We start from the raw sequence: 22,617 nt of genomic DNA on the forward strand, positions 1-22,617 counted from the left end.
TTGAATAGTAGCGTCTCGTATTCGTTGTGTTAAAGAAAGGTGGTTAATTGTAGTCTAAATTTGGACAAATGTGTCAACACATCCAGCCTCACGAACATGTAGGCCTCATGTTTCAGGTCATCTTAATAATCCCTTTTTTGAATGTCTGCTCCTGGTACTGACTGAAATTACACTGTATTAAAAAAATATTCAAAATCAAATAAGAAAAAAATTAATAAAAAGTATAAAACAGGATTTTAAAAAATGAGAAAACTTGACTTGCCATGACTTACAACAACTAAGGATACAAAGGTTACATGAGCAATAATCATACTTGGAATTTGAGCAGTTCAGTGATTAGAAATGAATGTTTTTAACTTTGAAGATCAAATCTGACTGACTCAGATTATAAATTAAATGCATCTCACTATAGCGAAAGCTTTTATACAACACATAGTTGAATGTGTAACATGGGTAAGTTTACATCTTGGGATTTTTATTATTGTTGTTGTTGTTACGATCCCCTCTCCTAGGAAACAGGGACGCGTAACATACACGAGCCCTCACACAGGAAACTGAGTAAAATAAAAAAACCGACAGGGCTTTTTCAACAGACCACTTTACATGAAGGCATTAACACAGACAATAGTGAAAGCTAAGAGTTAACTAAGGCAAGCTAGCATCACAAAACTCAAATCAAGTTATGTTCAACCAGGCACCGAGGTTAACAAATAAAATTCAATGCTATGAACAGAGTTGAGCGAGCAAAGTTCAAAGAGGGAGGCAAGAAGGAAGCATGTTCAGTCCTAAGCAGCAGACACAGGGTGGTCGTGTCCAAATTCATGGGCTGCATCCTCCTGAGGCCGCATTTGTAGACCGATTACGTCACAGCGACGCGCCGAAGGCTGTCCAAATTCGTAGACTCCTCCGAATGCAGCCGACAAATGCGTCCTCCTTTTCCCCGAATTTGAAGGATGGGTCGGGTGTGTCCTTCGTGGCCTACCATATCCCAGAATTTATAGCGCGGCCCAGCCAAACTCCAGTTTCCATTAATGGCGGCCGCTACTAAGTTTTAAAATTACTCTTACTGATCTTTCTGGGTCACAAAATAAACTTTTAACATATTTTCAGGCGAGAAAGTAGCTGTGTAAACATCAAATATCTGCTCGGTTTATCAATCGCATATTTGCAAAAGTGCTTCGATGTTTTCGGAGACGTCTGCTACCCACCAGCTCGATAGTAAGCCGGGAGTTCGAGGGTCACTGAAGCCGCCGAGAACGGCACAACTCCCGGCACATCATTTTCAGATCACTGCGGAGTTTCGCTACTCGGGTTAAACGTAATATATAAGTCACTTAGACAACCTAAAAATGTTATTGTTGGGCTTTTTTCAGTGTTTTGTTTGTTCGTGAGTAAATCGGTTTGGCTGAGATTAAAGTTATTAGATTAGATAAAATAAAACTTTATTAATCCCATGTGTGCGTTCCTCCTTGGTTTTTACACAGCTGACTAAACGTCAACCAGAAAACTGATTAAACAGAAGTGTGAGACGGTCGAGAATTTACGCCAGTGTCCTGTTATATTTTAGATAGCAAGGAGCAGACGGCCAAGTTTATTAAACTCCACCGAGACAGCGGTGATGCAAATCAGAAGGCTAGACCGTCCAATTTCACAGCCGTTTACTTCCGGCCTACCCGACCTTCTGAGGACCCGGCCCACGTAGACCGCGAAGGCCGGGTCCTCAGGAGGATGCAGCCCATGAATTTGGACACGACAGGTGAAAGATCTCCAACCTTCTGTAGCCTCAGGTGCGTACAATCAACCACTCATTGCTTCCTGGAGCACCACAGGATCCCAGGCAGTCAATTGTCTATGGCTGTGTCCCAATGCAGGGTCTGCACGCTTGAAGTACGCATTTTAAGTGTGATTACGTCACCGCCACCGGCTGTCCCAATTCAAAGTGTACTTCAAATGCATACTCCAAATGCGCCGTCGATTCCCCCAAATATCAAGCGTGGTCCTGTACACGCTTCGTGGTCCCATATATCCCACAATTCATAGCGCGGCGGTGGGTGTGGATAATTTTGCCGCAAAATACGGCAGAAGGGAACGGCCGAAGAGTGAACTGTCAAAAGTAAGTACTGAATATGACGTCACTTATTTATGTGCGAATGTTTAATAACGAAGGCAATAACTTTGCCACATGTCGGCAAAGTTGTGTGACATTAGTGATGTGTTTGTACTTTCAGCGTTAACTTGGTTGTAAAGCCTTTACATATATATATATATATATATATATATATATATATATATATATATATATATATATATATATATATAATCTGACAATACTATAATATTGGTCATATTATATTTACATTACCACAGTGAGATGATTTTTATTCTCATGAACAACATTAGCTAATTGTTATTTACTAACTAATCTTAAAATGACTGTTCAGTACAGAAATGAAGCCCAACAATCATGTTTTATAGTCCTGTGGTCTCAGCCTCAGATACTCAACTAATCACAGTGACGCTGCGTGCAGACCCTGAATTGGGACACAACCATCGAGCAGGGTTGCACATAAGTGGTCCGGAGGTGCGCATGCGCTGTCAAAATAAAAGACGCACACCAGATAAGAAGTTGCAGTGCGTGTTTGCATACATATAAAAGGCACTGTTTTTGTTCGCTAGAGAGGGATTTTCACGGCATATTCTGCACCACATCTCTGTGCGTTCATCGTTTGTTTGATGCCAGCTCACCTCCTGCAACCACTTTTCCGAGAATACGCGCTTCTTTTGCGGTTCGGGCTTCTTCTGACATTTCTTTGGAGGTGGAGGAACGCCAAAGTAATTGCTTAAAGGAGCTTCTTCGACAACTTTAAGAGGTCTAAACAAACGTCTGTCCTCCTCCAGAAAATCTTATGTATGCAAACGCGCATTGCAACTTCTTATCTGGTGCGCGTCTTTTATTTTGACACCGCACGCAGACCTGCGGGCCACTTATGTGCACCGCTGTCTATGAGGGTAGACACACTGCAATCTGCATACAGGAGGGTGGGCACGGGTCTCCAGCTAGCCAATCGTCAGTGAGTCCTGGCACTATTGGATTTGCTTGAAGAGAAAAGCGGTCTCACTCCCTCCGAGGCCCAGGGCCATAACAATTATTATTATTATTATTATCATCATCGTCATCCAGGTTTGAATGGTGATTACCTAAAAAATGAGTGAGCACTGAGAAACATTTCTTTTTGTCGCCTGTCAACAGTGTAAACATGCTGTGATACCCTGAGTTACAGGCAGAGGGCTTCATCGTACACTGAAAATTATTTTAAATTATTCCTGAAAAGTTAGTTTTGAACAGACATTGGGCTGCAAATCAAGGCAGCATCAATGTCACTTAATAGTCATTCACACATTTATTCTCAGTCCTTTTTGATTTCCTATAAAAAATACTTCACCCAGATTTAAAATGATGCCTTTTTTAAAGTGTATTTTCCTACAGAAAACACAAAATGCACTATTTGATGCTCCAGTTGTCATTTATTAGAACCATATTAATGTGTTAACAGTCATATAGTAACAAGGACGGCATGATGATATGGTTTTCTCACCACAGCCTCACAGGAAGACAGTCCTGGGTGTGAATCCATCAGTTGCCTGGTGTTCTGTGTGGAGTTTGCATCTTCTCCCAGTGGGTTCTCCAGCTTCCACTCACAATTCAAAGATATGCTAGGTTACATGGTTATTCTCAGATCTGTCTCTCAACAGTTCTGGCAATTTGTCCATAGCTCCTCTCGCCCTATGACAGCTGGGATAGGCTCCAGCTCTAGCTCAGCTGCAAAAACTGATGGCTGGATGGTTTAAATACTTGTCTTATGAGTAAATGTTTAACACCATTACATCCACAGACTCCATAGCTGTTGGTGAACGCATCATTAAACATTTTTGCTGCATAATCTTATCTCAAATGTTCCTAATTTGATTGTTTTTTCTTTTCGATGAATTTCCAGCATTTTCAAATAAAAAGCTAAACATCATGGCTGTACAAATATAAAGATATATTTCAATATATGAGGTTAATGATATCAAAGAGGTCACATCACACTCATTTTCTCTGGTTTTCTACCATTAGCTCAGCGTATGAGTACATTTGCACCCAGTGTAATAATCACAGTGTAGAAGAGTTTCACCAGAGTAGCACCAATCAGTCCAGGCACAGATACTGATGGCTGGGCTCTGACTGTAAGGAAGACAGAACAAAATAACAGAGTTGGCAGAGGAAGCACCCAAAATACAGGCAGAATAAATGGCTAAAAGGCAATAATAAAGGAAGGAAATCAAACAATACACAGTAGAATCCATTAGGTAACCGAGGGGGAAACCAAGGCAGAAATTCAGGGCACAGGAGCTTAAAAGCTCTTATACTGTATATCTGTATTTCTCATATTTACCTTCAAATTAAGTATGTGTGGATAAGATGTGTGAATCAGAGCAGTACTGTACAGGCTATATAAAAGATGGATACAGCCTCAAGGTCTGTTAAACCTTCATTCTTTTAATGACCAGCAGGGGGAGACTGCTGTGACTGGAAAGAGACTTCCAGTGATATAGAAGTCTATGGGAAAGCCCTAAGCCCTCAGTTCCCTCACTCTGTGACCTCTTTAAACCTTTTTCTGTTGACTTGCTTGGCTCATCCACGAATTTCTAGTCATAATGAATAAAATATCAAGTTCATTTAGTAAATTATGGCCTTTATTGAAGTCAGAATGAAGGATTATCCAAGACATGCTCACTCATGAATTACTTACCAGTCATAAGTTCTTGAACAATGAATGTGCACTGGACACCTCTTCCCTTATCATGTCCAGTTCAAAGTGGTAAAGCACTCAACTTGAGGTTTCATAAGAGTACTTCACTAAGTAATGGGTGGTGCAAGAATGGCTACATCCACTTTTTATACTGTTTATATATATTTTTTTGACCATGCAATGTGCATGTGGACATACTGAAAATGTATGACTGCATTTTAAATAGTTTCAATTCAGCATTTAATACAGTGCCAAATCACAACAATAGCTACCTAAAGGCATTTTATATTGTAAGGCAAAGACCCTACAATAATACAAAGAAAACAGCGAAAACCCCAACAATCATATGACCCCCTATGAGCAAGCACTTTGGCGACAAAACTTTCTTTTAACAGGAAGAAACATCCACCAGCACCATGCTCAGGGAGGGGCGGCCATCTGTTGTCTGTTGGGACCATTTGGGGTGAGGGGAGGAAGACAGGACTGCCTCAATAAGGATTTTATGAATCCTCAGTAACCAGTTTAAATAGGTGAAATTAGTCAGTGCATTACTGTTGGAGCACAATGAATATGTCAAAGGACAGACTGGGTGTATTTTATTGATTATGTATCTCGTCTACCACATTTCTTCTGAAACAGATGTCTTGTAGCCTTGACCCACCTTTGCTTTTGACAGCCATCCAGCTCTGTGCTGACTGTCCTTTTGTTGGGTGTTCACACTTGTAGAAACCTTCATCAGATAAGGACACAGCTGAGAAAGTGAGGCTTCCTGCAGGCTGAGTACTGATTAAATGTCCGTCTTTGTAGAAGTTAGCTGAGAAATTAGAAGTCGCCTTGCTCTCTTCATCATACTTGTAATAGCAGAGAAGTGTCACTGTTTCATCTTCTGTCACAGGAAGCGCAGGGCTTTCCAGGATCACTCCATCTGAAAATCAAACCGTGCTATGACTCCTCAGCTCTATAACAGATACAAAGTCTAAAACATCAAATAATAAAGAGCATTACATGTGACTGTGATGTTGATAGTCTCACTGCATTCCCCTCGATCAGACCCACACCAGTATATTCCAGTGTCTGATGCATAGGTGTCCACAATAGTGCATGACGTCTGATTTGACACTCCCCAACCCGAGATACATGACTCAGCAGTTTTAGAGGAGGTGTTTCTCTTCAGAGTCCAATTTCCAGAGTTGTCTGTCCCTTCACAGCTCAGCGTGATCGTGTCATACCAAAAGAACTGAGATCTGTCAGGATGGATGCTCAGCATAGCAGCTGGGGTTCGAAACATGAAATAAAAAGAAGAGGAAAAAAAGCATCAGGCTGAGATTTGGTCCTTTTAAAACATGCAAGTCTGCAGACTTGTGGTAAGCCCCAGACACACAGGTCTAGAGACCCCATGGCAAGCATTGGTTGATAGAGAAAAACATGTTCTTCAACATTAAACCACCTAGTGAACGACAACCTGATTTTCAGTTATTTCAGAGCCATTGCTAAAAGTTTGATTTCCAAGCAATTTTACTCCGACTTGTACATTTCATAATATATTTCCTAACAGTGCATTAAACTGTACCCTTCCTTTCTTTTTCAGTTTAATTTCAGCTCTATTGAAACTGACTTGCAGCTGTTTTTACCATGAGACATGAAGACAGGACAAAACTGCCCACAAGTGCCAAGCCCGGAGGCCCTCTGGTGACCTCAAATAGGAAATAGAAAACCAGGTTTTTGAAAATGCCAGAGCACACAAACCAGAGAGGTGCTCATCTAACAAGGCAACCTGAAAACTGAAAACAATCTTCAGTGCGTATATAATATGTTCATGGTTTAGTGTTCTGATGTGTTTCCTTCATCTAACTGTTTTAATGCTAATGGACAAAAAATGATCAGAAATCCACAAAAAATTAGGACCATATCACCGCATCATATCAATGTATTACTTGCAAGTCCATGACATCTGTGTATAAAATAATAATAACAATGATAATAATAGGAACATCTCAAATTAAGACCAAAGTAAAGGCCACAGATGGAGTACACCTACACACTGTTTGAGGTTAATGCCGGAGGGGGTTAGGATTCTGTGAACAGAGCGTTGGAAACTCTTACGTATTAAGAGACTCTGCTCTGTTTGTGTGATCTGCCACTTCATGGCTGAGTTGCTGTTGTTCCACTTCGTAATAATATCACTTTCAGTTGATCATGGAATATCTAGGAGGGAAGAAATTCCACGAATGGACTTTAGTCATACCACGCTCAGTGTTTCAGTGACCTCTTTAGAACGACCCAATCTTTTGTAAGTGTTTGTAATGGCGGACTGAAAGGGTGCTCAGTTTTATACAGCTGTGTAAATGCGACTTAAAACACCTGAATTCAAAGATTAACAGCTGTGGGCCAATACTGTCGTCCATATAATATACGATCGCTAGGGAACTGTTTTACTACTGCCAGCTTGACTTTGTAGGGCAATGCTTCAGTTTATCCATTTAAGCTCCATGCAGGCAAATGATTACACAAAACATCATCCTGTCCCTCCTGTATATCACCAGTATGTTGGAAAACAGCAACATTTTAATCTCGTGTAGAGGCTAGAATACATTAAACAGAGTCTAATTAAAGCTGAAAATGGCAGATACAGAATGAAAACATTTGACCTCCAGACCTTGTGTGGATTTGTTGTGGACCTTTTAACACCCGTCTCCTCTCTCTCTATGGACATTTCCCTCAAGAACTGAAAGAAACCCCTGTGCTTTTACCAAGACCCCTCAGTGCATACCTTAACTCATGTGTAAATAAAGATTATAATACTTTGATACAACTCTCTATCAGCTCAGCATTTGGGTCTGTTTTTGATTACTGGCCTTACAGTCTTGAAAAATATTACATCCCTACCTTCATTGTAGTAGGATTTCAGAAATGTAGAGCAATTTTAACCCTCACATGCACACACTCACACATACACACAAACACACACACTCACACAAACATAGAGTGCATAATTAGTTTCATTTCTTAAACTATTTACTCTGTTGAGTTATACATTTGATAATATATTTCCTAACAGTGCATTAAACTGTACCCTTCCTTTCTTTTTCAGTTCACTTTCAACTCTATTGAAACTGGCTTGCAGCTGTTTTTACCATGAGACATGAAGACAGGACAAAACTGCCCACAACTGCCAAGCCCGGAGGCCCTCTGGTGACCTCAAATAGGAAAAAGAAAACCAGGTTTTTGAAAATGCCAGAGCACACAAACCAGAGAGGTGCTCATCTAACAAGGCAACCTGAAAACTGAAAACAATCTTCAGTGCGTATATAATATGTTCATGGTTTAGTGTTCTGATGTGTTTCCTTCTCCTAACTGTTTTAACCTGAAACCTGAAAACAATCTTTGGTGTATCTATAACGTGTTCATGGCATGCCTGATGCACTGGGATCCAGATACACTTGAGTCCTAATTATAGTCAATTCAGTTAAGTCAAGACAAAATCTTCAAGATTACTCCATCAAAGTAACAATTGATATTGATGTCTCTAATAATAAGAAAAAATCATGATCTCTAGAAGATGACTGTACTTCAACAGAGTGCAACAAAGCTGCCTCTCTATGCTGAGACCGTTGAAGTCCTGTGTAGATGAGCAGACATTTCTTCTCCAGTTTCCTTCATCTAACAATTTTACTGTTTGTGAACAAAACAATAACCAGAAATCCACATGAAAGTGAACACCAAATCTCCACATCACATCATTCTGTTGTCGAGCTAGTGGCAGAAACTAAAAATAAAAAAATTAATGAATAAACCGCTATTTGGAAAAAGGTTTTGTATTTAACCGAAATCATCTAAAAATTTAAAATGTTCCAAAAAACAAACACACAAAAAAATGTCCAGAACTTTATTTTTTCTTGGTCTCAGAAGGATTTTCACAACAACACCCTTGTGATGCTTGATAATATAGAGACCCTACGATATTAGTAAGTTGAATACCAAATACCTTAAAATCTCCTTTGAGCAAGTACTTTAAGGATAAAGTGGGAAGAAAGAAGTCCCTTTTACAAGAGACAATATAACGTTTTCACGATATACATAATGAATAGTGATTTTATCTTGGCATTGGTACCATTGTTGGCAGATCACAGAGAGTCCCTGCAGGTTGCAAAAAAGGAACTAACTGGACTTTTTCCACTGCTGATATGTTGACATGTTGCAGTAGGAAAACCATTTGTGTACTTTGCCAGCTTGGGTTTGTAGTGTGACGCCTCTGTTTAACAATTTAAGCTCACAGCACAGTAAAATTACCATGCAAAACATCATTCTGTCCATGCAATATATCACGAGTACGTCTGAAAACAGCAACGTGAAAGTGAGTAAATGAAAGTGAAATTAAAAAACAGCAAATCACATTTTTAGCTTGTGAAGAGCCGAACATAAATCAAAACCTAATAACTCTGGAAAAAATGGGAGAAATTTAAAGCAGAATGTGTGAGGAAGCGGCCTCTCATCAAGTTGTACTTTGTAGGACAAAGAAGTAATCGTATTTTCTTTGAGATCTTTGGAGAAACATACACCTAATAAAACCTTCAAATGTCCTGCGAGCTCAGGAATTATTTCAATTACAGCTGAATTGCAGCAAAAAAAAATTCTGGCACAACTTCACCTGCTTCCAAGGTGCATGTTGAGGATAAAAGAATTCACAAAGCAGGAACTCCAGCAACACTTGAGGGAAGAAGAACAACTTTAATAATAGACCAATGCGTTTCGGCTTGTGGATGATGACCCTGATGAAGGCCACAAGCCGAAATGCGTTGGTCTATTATTAAAGTTGTTCTTCTTCCCTCAAGTGTTGCTGGAGTTCCTGCTTTGTGAATTACAGCTGAATTAAAAACAACTAAAAAAGTAAAATTTACTCACAGATAATCAGACACGTTGAAGAGATCTCCATTGTGCTTTGGTGCTCTAGAAACTTTTCAGCAGCTCTCTGACTTGCAGGAAGTTATTAGGGTCGCACAGATGATTAGGTGTTGGTGGGCTCTGCAAAAAAACCCTCATATTCCAAATGTCAGATCAACACTGTGAGCACATGCAGGGGGCTTCTATTTTCCACCCCCTGCGGTCTCTGTCTGCAGAATACAGTGCTGTTTGATTTCCCCCTCCAAACACTTATCCTTCTCATGAATTTACACCCCCACCATTTCACACCTACCACTCTGAAGTGGCTTCATGCCGTGCACTTGAGCGTGACAGGAAATGAGACACCCTTCAGTAAGTGAAAAAAGTGTAAAGTGTCTTTTTTACAGTCCTTTAGAAGTTAAAGCAAGCCTATTAAATCTTCTTTAATTGAATCCCCTTTTTGTTTTCGTCAGAAGACCAAACTAATTCAATAATAATAATTTAATAATTCACAAAGACAGGGGCGTCTCCAGAATTTTTTCATATGGGGGCCACTAAAAATATTGTGGTCGTGCCTCAAAAACAGAATTTAAATTTTTATTATGTTGTTGTCAAATATAGGTTGCTTGAAAAGTATGGCAAAAAGGAGAGAGAATTATAGGTTTATATGCCTAGTTAATATCCTGCTTTTAGAGTTGATATCACTGAAAATAGGCACGTATGAAAACCAAATAATATTTTGAAAGTCATAATAATCTGTTTTAACAATAACAAGTCCATGTTTCAGCTCATTGTAGGGTGTCTTTATCTCTCTTGTGCTCTTGTGTGTGTGTGTGTGTGTGTGTGTCGGGGGGGGGGGGGGGGGGGGGTATCATTCTGACTCACCGCTATCTTGTGTTAAGAAAAATTCACACCGAGCCAGTGAAGCTGAAGCGAATAACTGCAAATCAACGATAGCTGTCAACTTGTCAGGTACATAAAGAAGCAGTGATGCAGAGTCTTGTGTATTTAATTAATCCACCAAAGACTCTTTTAAGATCCACGTGTTTGACTTCCTCTGTATCGACAACAGGCAACCAGTAACGATCCTACAATTCCTGAAAGCTGTGCACTGCTGCCCTCTGTTGGTGTTAACTGATAATTACACATTAAAATGACATCAACAACAACAAAAAACCCCAAATGAATAAAATAAAATAAATCTGGAGTTGGCAAAGACTGTGAGAATATTTTAAAGCTGGAAATAAAAAGTGTTATTATGAGACAGTCTCAGCAGACGAACATCACTTCTGTAGTGCTTCTCATTTGATGTCAAAGTCATCTGCAGTTTTCTGTGCTTGGGTAATGCTGGTTACATTTTTCATTGAAATTACATGAATACGTATAAACAAGATGTGTCTTTAACTGAATTATTTATTTAAACCTAGATCCTACCAAAACCTATGCCAGATCAGCCAATCCCTCCGTCTGCTCGGTGTGTAGGGTTGCTCTGGGCCGCATCTCTCAAATTCTTTTCCTAAACCTAACCAAGTAGGAAATAAAAGAACGTACCGAGTGGGGAGGTAGTGGGGAACAGGTGCAAAGCAGCACATACTCCCCCAATACAATTTGTTGGTTATTTGTCCGTCCTCCTAACCCTGTGGCCTCTGTGGTCTGAAAACAGAATACGTGTGAAGAAGTCTGGTTCCCTCTCAGATCAAAGGAATTAACAATGTCGTGATTGGAGGCAATAAGACGCATGGTTCTCCTGCACGAAGCGCTTTTGTTGAACTGTAGCAGCAGTGTACGTGGCTATCATCAATTTTCTCAAAACATATACACATACAGTATTCTAGCGACCTCTAGTGGTCGCCCCCATGGTAGCCTTACTAGGACAACATAAACAGATTTCACAACAAACAATAGGATTTCTTTTATTCTGTTTCTGGTGTTTCCTCAAGGTCGGTTTACAAGGACTGAGAGGAAAATGGTTTAGAAGGGAATCCAGAGAAGACCACTAAACACAGTAAACAGTGCTTAATGTAACAGGTTAAAATGTGTGTTGAAGACATAAATAGGGATTAAACCAATAGTTAGAAGGTTAAGAGATTTTTTTTTAAAAAAAAGAACACAATTCATAAGTTATGGAATCACAGTTCAGTTCATGTTTTTAAACACGGTTAAAAAAATGGTCACCCAAGTAATTTTTGTGTGTGTTTATCCATCCATCCATTCGCTTATCCTCCTCAGGGTCGCTGGAGCCCAGCTGTCATAGGGCGAGATAAGGCAGGGTACACCCTGGACAGATCACCAGTCTGTCGCAGGGCTAACACACAGGGATAGACAACCATTCATTTAAATAAGATTTATGGCACATACACCAGATGTATCAGGCTAACTAACCAAAACTGCACACCACTGACACCATCACCTGCGTGGTTTTGAATGATTCAATCGTGCCGCCTCCTATAAACATGCAGGTCATACGGACTATGCTTCTAAATTGTCTTTCTTTGTAAGTACAACTTTTGTTTTTTCAATAGGAAGAGGGCTATGTGACACATCAAACTTATTGGTAATGTGACAAGAAAAACAATGGTGTGCTTGTTTCAAAAGTTGTATCCAAGATGGCCGACTTCTAAATGGCCACCATGGTCACCACCCATCTTGAGGAGTTTGCCCCCTCACATATACTAATGTACCACAGACAGGACTTTAATATCACCAGCCATTCCCATGTTATTACAGTGTATCCATATAAATGGCCCATCCTGTAGTCTAAATAACTGTAGAATGAAACCATAACGTCAACGTGGTTGTGCTAGGCTAATGGACTTGATGCTAGCAGGTAAAGCTTCAAGTGCAGTAGCGATGCTAATTAAGTACCATAAGTATTCGTGACAGTAAAGTTACAAATGCTGTAACCAATATACAAATGCTTCACTAATGAATGGTTATTTGTTAGTCGCTTGTTGTGAGTTATAGTACATTGTATTTAATGATGCAAGTGATATAGACAATGTGGCCCAATGTTCAGATATTGTTATGATGGTCACTGTCTATACTCACTAAGATTATTCATGTACTTCCTGACAGTGTATTGACATCTGTCATTATTAAGAAGTGCAATAAACAGTGGCGGGCAGACAAGCTACAGTGTGTAGTTTTGGATCCTCATCCTAATCCTTAAGCTGCAGATTTCCAGTTATTTTCATTTTGTTCTGTAGGTCATTTCTTTTTTTGTAATTTGAGAGGGTTAGACATCTATAAATATTGTAACATGTATTTTCTTCCTCCAGCTGCAAAAATATGGGTCAGAAACAAGGTCTGTTTTATTAAATCTGGACAAAAACAGTTTTAAAAAGCCAAAATAGTTTATTCTTAAGGCTCATTTTACACAACCAGAAAATAAAAAGAACTATATGATAAACCTGTAAAAACTTGATAACAAATATAATTGAAAATCACAAAATCACAATCTTAAGGTAGTTCAAAATGAAATAAAGTTAGCTTTAAAGCTTCCAAGTTTCAAGGATCTGATAAATGGTAAAGCTGATGTTGATATGTAGGATTAGCAGTAAGAAAACCTTACACAGCCCTCCCTGTAAAATCAGAGAAACAACTGTGCAAAAAAGAACAACATGAGAAAAGTGCAAAATAACAAAACAAGAAAGTACTTGTTGTTGTTTTTAGGGAGTTGAACAAATAAAAAATAAGGAAAAAGCTTATTTCAAAAGTCCCGTTAGCTTGATTATTAAAGAATCACAAAATAATACATCTACCTCTAACCTACCATCTGTGTTGGAGGTTTATCTTGACGAGCGCTCAGGCAGCGTCATACCGACACACCAAGATAACCATGTGAAGATAATAGTTATTCAGTGCTACTAGTGAGTCAGAAAATGATACCATATATTAACATGAAAGCATTTACTTACTTACTACTACTTTTTAGACTATATGTTATGTAATATATTAAAAAATGGACTGTATCCAGCCTTCTCTGCTGAATGATTAAACATGACTGAAAAATCAGTCGACAGAAAGTAAAACTTGAACTGCATGACCGACTCTCCTTTGACTGTCAGCTGACATCAGCATTTTACTTTCTTTTTGTCCAGTTGTAAAAGTTGCCACATCCTTGTATTTCAGTTCCACTCTAGATCCAGATGAGCGGCTCTGCTTCTGGAGAGTGCGTATGTCTGCGCTGAGGCCGTGCAGTGCTTCCACGACGCACGTTTGAGACAAAAGGAAGCTCTTTTGAGTGTGAAGGAGAAGTGGAAAACACATTGTCGCTGTTTGTTGAAAGAGCAGAATTGCTGTCTTGACTGCTTCTCTGCGTCTGGGAGCTGGCTGCTGCCTTTTGTGTTGAACCGGCAGGTTCTGAATCTCCTCCTGTGGTCTTTGATAATCTGTCAGAGTTTGGACGGCTGCTGCTGGTTGAAGTCTCTGGTTTGAGGTTGTTGTTGCTTTGAGGAGACTTTTGTCTTGATGGATTACTGCGATTTAAGATACCTGGTGAGGATGTGGAGTCATTTGATGACTCGCTGGGGGGGGTGTCCGGACTGGGTGTGCTTTCATTCATCTCATTCGGTAGCTGGTGGATGCTCCCTCCATTAACACTCGGTTTCTGTGCTCCAACTGTAGAAATACACACACAAAAGAACAAAAAACACACAGTTAGCATTTTGTTTTCCTGACATTTCCCTGTTTCTATTACAAAGCGGAAAAGAAAACATACTATACCTGATATACATGAATGCACTAACCTTAAGCATTAGGTAAGGCAGTTGCTAATATCCTTCAGTGGCTAATCTCATTTATAGCATGTTATTTAAGCTTATTTACTCTATCTGCAGCTGCTTCTTCTTCTGCAAGCTATCTTGCAGACCACCTACATGTGAGTTCCTGCATTTCGTGTTATGTCTCTGCTCTGTCTTTCCCCGCCTGTTCACATAAATGCATGAGGATGAGGACATCAGAGTAGCCATGCAAACAAATAAATAAATGCCCCCAAATGAAAATAACTTTCCTTTAATTAAAGCAGTCGCAGTTGAACTACCACTGCTGTATTCCTCTGTTGTCCCCATTAAAACCTGCACATTACTGCATCTTTTTACCATAATTTCAGTGTTAATTCCCTGAATTTCATAGCAAATCCAGATTCTACTTCACTTGAGTGACCCCATATTTTGGGATTTGCTCTGATTAACAAGGTTATTTTAATGAACGAAAGCTGCTTTGAGCTGTTTCTTTATCAGTGAGGGCCAGTGATGGGAAATAACGGCGTTACTAATGGCGTTACTTTTTTCAGTAACGAGTAATCTAACTAATTACTATTCCTATCGTTACAATGCCGTTACCGTTACTAACAGGAAAATGCGGTCCGTTACTATTTTTCAACAAACAGAAGGTTGAAGCTGTGTTCAGCTTACCGCATCTTATATCAGTTGCACGGAAGGAACAGACTACGTAAGTAATCAGTGCGCTACAGCTTTAAGCAGCTGTGCGGACGGTAATCACGATCACTGTCTAGCACAACACCCGGAGCTCGGGGCAAAACAATCGCATGAGTGCTGCTGTTTGACTGAGGAAGAATAAAGTAGTCGTGGTAAGCCACTTAAAGACAAAGCAACAAGGTGATATTTACCAGTTTTTAAATTGTGTTGATAGGCCAAACAAGGCAAAGTAAATAGTTTTTAAAGGTGAAATGTGGGGAAAATCAAAAGTAGTTAAAAATGGCCAATTATACCCTGGACCCCAGAGGGTTAAACATTTTTTAGTAGTAACGCAATAGTTACTTTTCAAGTAATTAATTACTTTTAGAATATTGTAACTCGGTTACTAACTTAACTCGGTTACATTTTTGAAGAAGTAACCAGTAACTATAACACTGGTGAGGGCACAGTTCCATTTTCTTTTGTGTGTGTAAAATTTGGAAAACTCCAACTGTAAGATATAAGCATTTTAGTTACAATAGCATTCATCTTTATTTGAACCCAACAAAAATGCTTTGGGGTCAATTATGAGACAAGTTGCTATTGTGTCAGCAATTTGACATTAAAATTACTTACTTACAAATAACTATTTCAATATTTTAGACAGTATCAAGGTTCTTATTTATAACGATACGAAAATGCTGCTTCTCCTTGACTCATTTGATGTTTAACTTATAAATTTCTGGACTCTTCAAGCAAAACAAAAGCTCTAATGCCATCACAGTGGGCTTTGAAAACTGCTTTTCGAAGCTGCTGATAGCCAGCATTTTTTCCTTGTGTCCTCTCACCAGCAACTTGTGGGTTCTTGTTTTATTGCTGTCTTGATTTATTGTGTCTGAATGCCAGAAAGTGGGTCCTGTTTACGTGATTTTGTGTAGGTCAAATGCTTTTGTGTGTATTTGTTCCCTCGTGACTATGCTAATGCTATCTTACGCTAATACGCTATGTAAGCTACTAAGCTAGTTAATGCTAATTATAAACCTTGTGTAATTGTGTAAAGTTGTTATACACGTGAGTGTTGAATACAGTTTCCATCTGGAATCTCTGTGCTAGAATTATGTTTGGACCTGTTGAATGTTTGACGCACGCAGTACTGATAGTTGCTTCATGTGCCATTACTACAGACCACAGCTGAATATATCTACTAAACTTGGAAGCTCCGTGTTCTCCCACCATACCTTGCCACGCAAAAGCAGCTAAACTTCTGGAGACAACATTCTGTCCATTTTATAAATTGTCTAATTAATTAGCAAATAATTAGAAGTAGTTAAAAACAAAGGCACAAAATTACTTACCGGAGGAGCAACAGCGCTTGACTATAAAGTATATGAGTGCACAGGTGATTGTGACTAAAAGGGTCGTCACTGCAACGCTGATTACAATGTTTACAGTGCAGGATCTCAGGTATTCATCTGAAATGATTAAAAAAGAGATTCAATGAGAAAATCAAGATCATTTTACACATAGAGACACTGGCATAATTTATTTTTTGAAGGTGCTTTTTGATGCACTTTTATTCTACAAAATGTAACATTTAGAATCATTACAAAAGAATAATGAAATATAAGTTTTATGCAGTCCAGCTGATTCAGGTGTTAAGCTTACCTGGTATGTAAAACTCTGAGTCCCTAATCTGGTTTATCTCAGGCTGCTGGACTCTGCAGATGACCCTGTGATTAAAAAGACACACCTTTAGGTTTCATTCACAGTTTTGTCCTGGAAAAAGAAAACTGATGTGCACTTTTTGTCAAAGCTTATGCATGACTGCACTGATGTAATGACTTAATATCACATTCCCATTTGGATGAAGTAAATGACACAGATAAAATGAGATCTGAGGTCTTGAACTTTAGGCATTAAAATGATATTAAACCTGTTGGTAGCAGTATGCAAAGTCACTCTTCTTGTAACTGTCAGACATCCTGGGGAGTTTCCATCTCTCTTTGGGTCTTCAGCACTGATCTCTTTTCCCTGATTGTCAAGAAATGTAATCCTAGGCTCAGGGAACCAGCACTTAGCCTCACACTGCAGAGTCAGTCCTCCTCCAACACCAGGAACAACTGAGAGTTTTGGCTCAGAAACAGCACCTGTAAAAATGAGAATTATTCAGGGTGTGGCCTTTGAACTTTCCAGCAAACATTATTACAAAAATTTTCACTGTGGAAAATACTTTAGTGTCAAATATTATCTGAGGTTTGTGGATCATAGAAATCATTAAAGAATCTGCATGTTCTCCTAAGAACATTTGGCAAAGACGATTGGGGAAAATCTGCAGATAATTGGTTACCTTTGCTTAGAATAAAGAATGGAAAGGTGAAAACCACAGACTATTTCATTAAATAATAAATCATTTAATCTGACATTCACTCTGTGCACTCCTCACGCCCTCCTCGGAGTGTTTAGGGAAACCTAAACCAAAATGTGAGGCGTGTGCTGATCTCCAAAGTGGAGGAAAGGATAAATACAGCACTACACTTTGAGTTAACGTACCTACAAACAGCTCCAGTCTTGTGATGACTTTCTTTTTCCTGTTCCTCCGAATTGTACACTGGTAGTTTCCACTGTCATTTAGCTGCACGTTGGACATCACCATTGACAGGTTTCCGTCGTGAAGTTTGTGCCTGATGAGGTTTGTTCTGTACTGAAAGACTGGATTCTTCATCTCGAAGGTCTCACATCCATCGCGGTACAGGAAGGCAGTGTTTGGAAACAGACCCTCTTTAGTCCACTCCACTGTTGGCACCTCACTGTTGATGGTGGTGCTGCAGGGCAGGAGGATAGTTTCACCGACAAAGGCGATGATCTTTGGTCCAGTATCCACTAACATTATTCCTGTGAATAAGAAAAAAACAGAATATGTGTGGCAACTAATTACTGTGTTTTTCCTACAGTCAAAGACCTGGATCTGCTAATATAGTTTACATGTGCAGCAACAGCATTTCTCAATGCTACAGAACTCAAAATGCCCAAGTTAACAACATTAAAACAAGTTAAAACATTTGTTTACAGCTTGGTAGACAAACCAGCTTTAGCCTCTGTAGATAGTTCATCTCTGCATGACAACAGCAGGAGTGATTTTTTTTTCAATGTATTTATTATTACCACTCATTGAAATTTTGTTGAGGTTTAACTTTTGCAGTTGAACCTACTTTGATGGATCTGCCAACACTGGCAGCTATTTCCAATAGCTGTTTGCTAGGACTCAGTTAAAGTAATTGTATAAAGAAGACCTCTTGGCTTCTTTTAGGCCATTTACCCCTCAAATACCTATTGTGTAATACAGTTTATTGTTTGCTAGATAGAATGCTAGGATTTAGCATTCTATCTAGCAATTAAATTTGGTTACAATTTGGTCAAATCTGGCTCCAAAAATACAACATTGTTTACAGGTGTAAACATTAAAGCTTTGAAAGCCCAAAAGCAAAGAGTGGGATGATTTTTCTCCCAGAATAATGGATGCCATTATCATATCAAAACATGAAACTGCTTGGTACCTGTACACTTCTCCTCCATTCCTCAGGCAAACTGTCTAAAATAATCTAGTCTTCTGTACCTGCACAGGTATATCAGCTCGACTAACCACCTTTCATTCTTCATATTCTCCCCCCCCCCCTTTTGTTTTAACTAAAATGTTGGACTCTTACAGTGAAAACATAATAGGCCTATATAGATAGGATGAAGTGTGTGTGTGCACACCATTTTCCTGTGCACACACACTTGTTAGAAAGTAATGTGTGGCATCTTTAAGTGGGCAGAAGAGATGCACCGTGTTGTAAAATGCGTCAGTTGCTGTTTTTGTGTTATTTTGACCTGCAGAGGTTAAAGGTGTTGAAGAAAGTCAGAAAAAAGTCTTGGCATGTGTTCAGTACAGACAGATTTAAAAGTCATGCTTATAAAGTTAAAATGTCATTTACTTCCGCTTTTTTTTGTCATAGCTTATGCAATAAAGGAAATCCTGTGTAGTCATGTGAGACTGAGATCTTAAACTTGGTGCAGAGCATGACTCTATGCATGCAAACACAAACGCTTGCAATCTCTTGCAACTTGTTCAACAGAACCCAATGACAGTTAACACATCTATACAAAAAACAACCACAGCCACAATCTATTTTTAATGCTCACAAAAAGGGATACAAAAAATGATTACCTCACAGCCTGTGCTTTTAAAACCACCTTCCTGTAAATCTTTAGTGCAATTTGTACAGTAAATATACCAAAACTCTTGGTAAACATACAAAAAGAAGCATGAAACATGTGCTTTGTTACTGTGCATTGCATGAGGTCACAGTAAGTTATTTTTGAAGCCGCAGTTGTTTCCTGTAACACCTAAATTTGACAGCTGATATCAATCACTGTCTTGCAAGATGATGTCTAAAGAAACTTTCCACAAAAAAGTAAAGTAACATCCTTTTTTGTACCTTTATAAGATAATTAGATTCTTGGTTTGTGTTCTTATAATTAATGAACTAATGTAGTAACACTTCCTTTCAGCTAAAAAGTTTTTAATGCTCCGTGAAAGACAAATGTAATAAATTAACAGCCAGCACAGTGCATCATATGGTTCAGTCACATGGACGTACAATATGTAATTCAACCACAGACAGCATATTAAAGATAATATGACCTTCCTGGCCTGAAAAGTGACAGTGTTATAGGACTGCCATTCTTCTTATGGAGAGCAAAAAGAAGTTCGGTTCAGTAGAGGTGTGTGGGAAAACAATGCATGGTGCCCCATGTCCTCAAATTTACAACCTTTTTTTCCTCCTCCTTTTTTATTTCTTAAAAATGAAAGTCAAGCCAATAACTGTAAAAACCTGCGAGGCATATCACTTTTACACTTGACCAAATATTACCAGAAACCATGAAACAGTGTGGCTGACTGAAACCACCTCAAACACACAGTCAATGTTGCAACAAGTAGTGAGAGCAGTAATGACTACAGTCATATCTAAGAGGTGCAGCAGCAGAACAGCTGAGATAATCCATCCACAATATAAGTTTAGTCATTAATATACTGCTGCATGGGCTGGGCTGTAGTTACATCGTAAGGTTGTAAAAACTGAGCTTTAAAATGAAGAGTGGTAATAAAAACTGAGAGAGGGTGACAGGGATCACTGACTGTTTCAGATTAAATAAAACAAGATACAAAGAATTAAAACATGTTAAAAACACAACAGGCTTAATAAGCACAGAGTAGTTTGTTCATACGTCATCACTTAAAGAGTGGATATCCCACCAGCTGTGAATGTTTTAATGCACTACAGTTGTTATTATTATCACTGGTCACATCCTGTTTATGACAGTTAAAATAAATAACATTCATATAAGAAATAAAATTGTCTGTGTGAACTGTATTGTTGTTAAATAGGCCTATACCACTGTACTTTATTGTCAGTCATAAGGGTGGTACTTCAATAGCCATATATTCTATGAGGTGGTACTCATTGTGAAAAGTTTAAGAACCACTGATTTAGCCCATTCATTTTATATATTTATTTTAAAAAAGCATTTTTGCTATTAACAGCTACTTTACACTTTGCACCATTTGATATGTTGAAAGCTTTTATCAAATTACTTGAATAGTGAAGAAATGTTAAAAACCTTATAATTCTCTGGCGACTTCTGAAGCATTTCCCGCATTATTAACCGTGTAGTCCACTGTATATGGGCATATAAACGGACAACGGGTAGAGGCAGCTACTACACTGATATTCTCTCCATTTCAGCAGATTTTATAACAAATATATTCCCGTGTGATCTGCACAGTAATTCGTGGGAAAGTCACGCGACACAAAACACTCCCACGGGACTGTAGAAATCCTACCTCTACAAGAAGATAGGACCGCGGCGAGTAGGAACACAAGGACGTGCGTGGCCGAAGCACAGAAAAATGACTTGCCGGATCCACGGGTGTGAAATAAGGACTGAAAAAGGAGCCAAACTCTGTTAACCTGCTCCATGCTTCCTCTCTAGAGGGCAGCCTGAGCCATAATGATGTGCAACAGTTCCGACTGTAGTATCTCATTCACAAAACAGGAAGTGGGTGGGTTCATGACGGTGTGAATGTCATCATACACTCTTGTTTTGTTTTTTAATGTATTTGTAGTTTAGGAGATCATAGTCATTGTGCTCTCTTAAACTACACCAAGATAAGATTCAAATGCAGTACAAGATAAATCTGGCTAAATGAAAACAAACTCAAAAAAGACAATAAGGTCTGCTGCTTCAAGTCAAACGGTGAGTGAGTGAACTGAAAGTGCTTCCTTTCATCATGCCAAACAATACAAACAGCTACAAAAGTAGCTTTGTAATACTGAATGTGCTGAAACAGACAACTTGTTATCATAGATTGTAATTTTCTAATTCACATCACATTTCTTTGGGAAATCGTCCAGTATCTCAAAAAAAAAAAAAAAAAAAGCTAAAAGGAATATCTTAAAGACACAAACCCCCAAATTTAAGACACAAAAAGGTCGCCCAGCAGATGATGTAGACAGGATTAACACAGTCAGATGTAAAATGTCAACCGGACTACAAATCTTTGCTCTTTGTTGCTCTTTGTCATGCTGAATAGTGGTACTGACACATACTAGTTCTCAGCTTCCTTCCTTCCCCTTAGCATAAAGTCTGCAAACAAATATACCTCAAAGCAACAGCAAAAGGATGTACAACACAGCCACAAACCACATCCACATTGTAAGTAGTCATCTAATGTCTTTGATATTTGACAAAGACATTAGATGACTTTGAGGTCTGGTCTCCTATATAAAATTAACAGGGTACATGACTGGAGTCCCTCAAAGAAACTAGTAACCAGAACAACTAGAACCAATTATTGAGCTGCTGATTAAAAAGTATAATATTTGTAGATGTAACCAGAAAACCTTAAAAAATCTCAAGATTAAATCAGGAGGCCGATGAGAACATAACGTTATCATATTATTTAACACAACATTAACAGCACTTAAGGAAATCCTGTGTGGTCATGTGAGGCAGATTTCTCAAACTTGTCACACAGCATGAGTCACATGCATGCAGAACACAAACACTTCTTGCAAACCTTTTTAACCTTTTCAAGAGGACTGAGTGACAGTTATGGGAAAAGAAAGGAAGGAGAAGAAGAAACACAACCACAATTTTATTTTTAGTACACACAAAAAGGGATACAAAAGAATCATCACCTGACAGCTTGTGCTTTTAAAATCACCTTACTGTTAATCTTTACCACAATTTTTACAGTAAATGCCATGAAACGTTTGGTAAACCTACAAAAAATAAAGGCAAGAAACATGCTTTGTTACTGTGCATTGCATGAAGTTGCTGTATTTTTGAAGCTCTGGTCATTTCCTGTTTACAGCCAAACAACAGCATGTTAGTCGGAGCATTTCAAGATGAAGTCTACAGAAAATTTGTGTGTGAGAAGTAACTCATGTAGTAGCTCTTCGTGTTATTTGCTGACAATATAG

At 38.8% G+C, this 22,617-nt stretch overlaps 2 protein-coding genes across 2 annotated transcripts; both read right to left on the reverse strand.

The window, feature by feature from the left end:
- Positions 1–3,556: 3,556 nt before the first annotated feature.
- On the reverse strand, positions 3,557–9,741 carry LOC102784783 (low affinity immunoglobulin gamma Fc region receptor II-like). Its single transcript, XM_035915337.2, has 4 exons — positions 9,696–9,741; positions 5,799–6,065; positions 5,455–5,718; positions 3,557–4,225 (listed from the first exon to the last, which is right to left on the reverse strand). Exons 1-4 carry the CDS (start codon positions 9,724–9,726, stop codon positions 4,119–4,121), a joined length of 669 nt encoding a protein of 222 aa, XP_035771230.2. The 5' UTR covers positions 9,727–9,741; the 3' UTR covers positions 3,557–4,118.
- A 4,071-nt stretch (positions 9,742–13,812) lies between these two features.
- Positions 13,813–21,111, reverse strand: LOC148103967 (butyrophilin subfamily 2 member A2-like). The gene is made up of 6 exons (XM_087835204.1): positions 20,976–21,111; positions 17,642–17,983; positions 17,025–17,238; positions 16,757–16,821; positions 16,447–16,563; positions 13,813–14,294 (listed from the first exon to the last, which is right to left on the reverse strand). The coding sequence occupies exons 1-6, from the start codon at positions 21,109–21,111 to the stop codon at positions 13,813–13,815; spliced, it is 1,356 nt and encodes a 451-aa protein (XP_087691330.1).
- Positions 21,112–22,617: the final 1,506 nt, after the last annotated feature.

The sequence above is a fragment of the Neolamprologus brichardi genome, chromosome 3, assembly GCF_056152115.1.
Source record: "Neolamprologus brichardi isolate AB-2024 chromosome 3, ASM5615211v1, whole genome shotgun sequence".
Classification (NCBI taxonomy): domain Eukaryota; kingdom Metazoa; phylum Chordata; class Actinopteri; order Cichliformes; family Cichlidae; genus Neolamprologus; species Neolamprologus brichardi.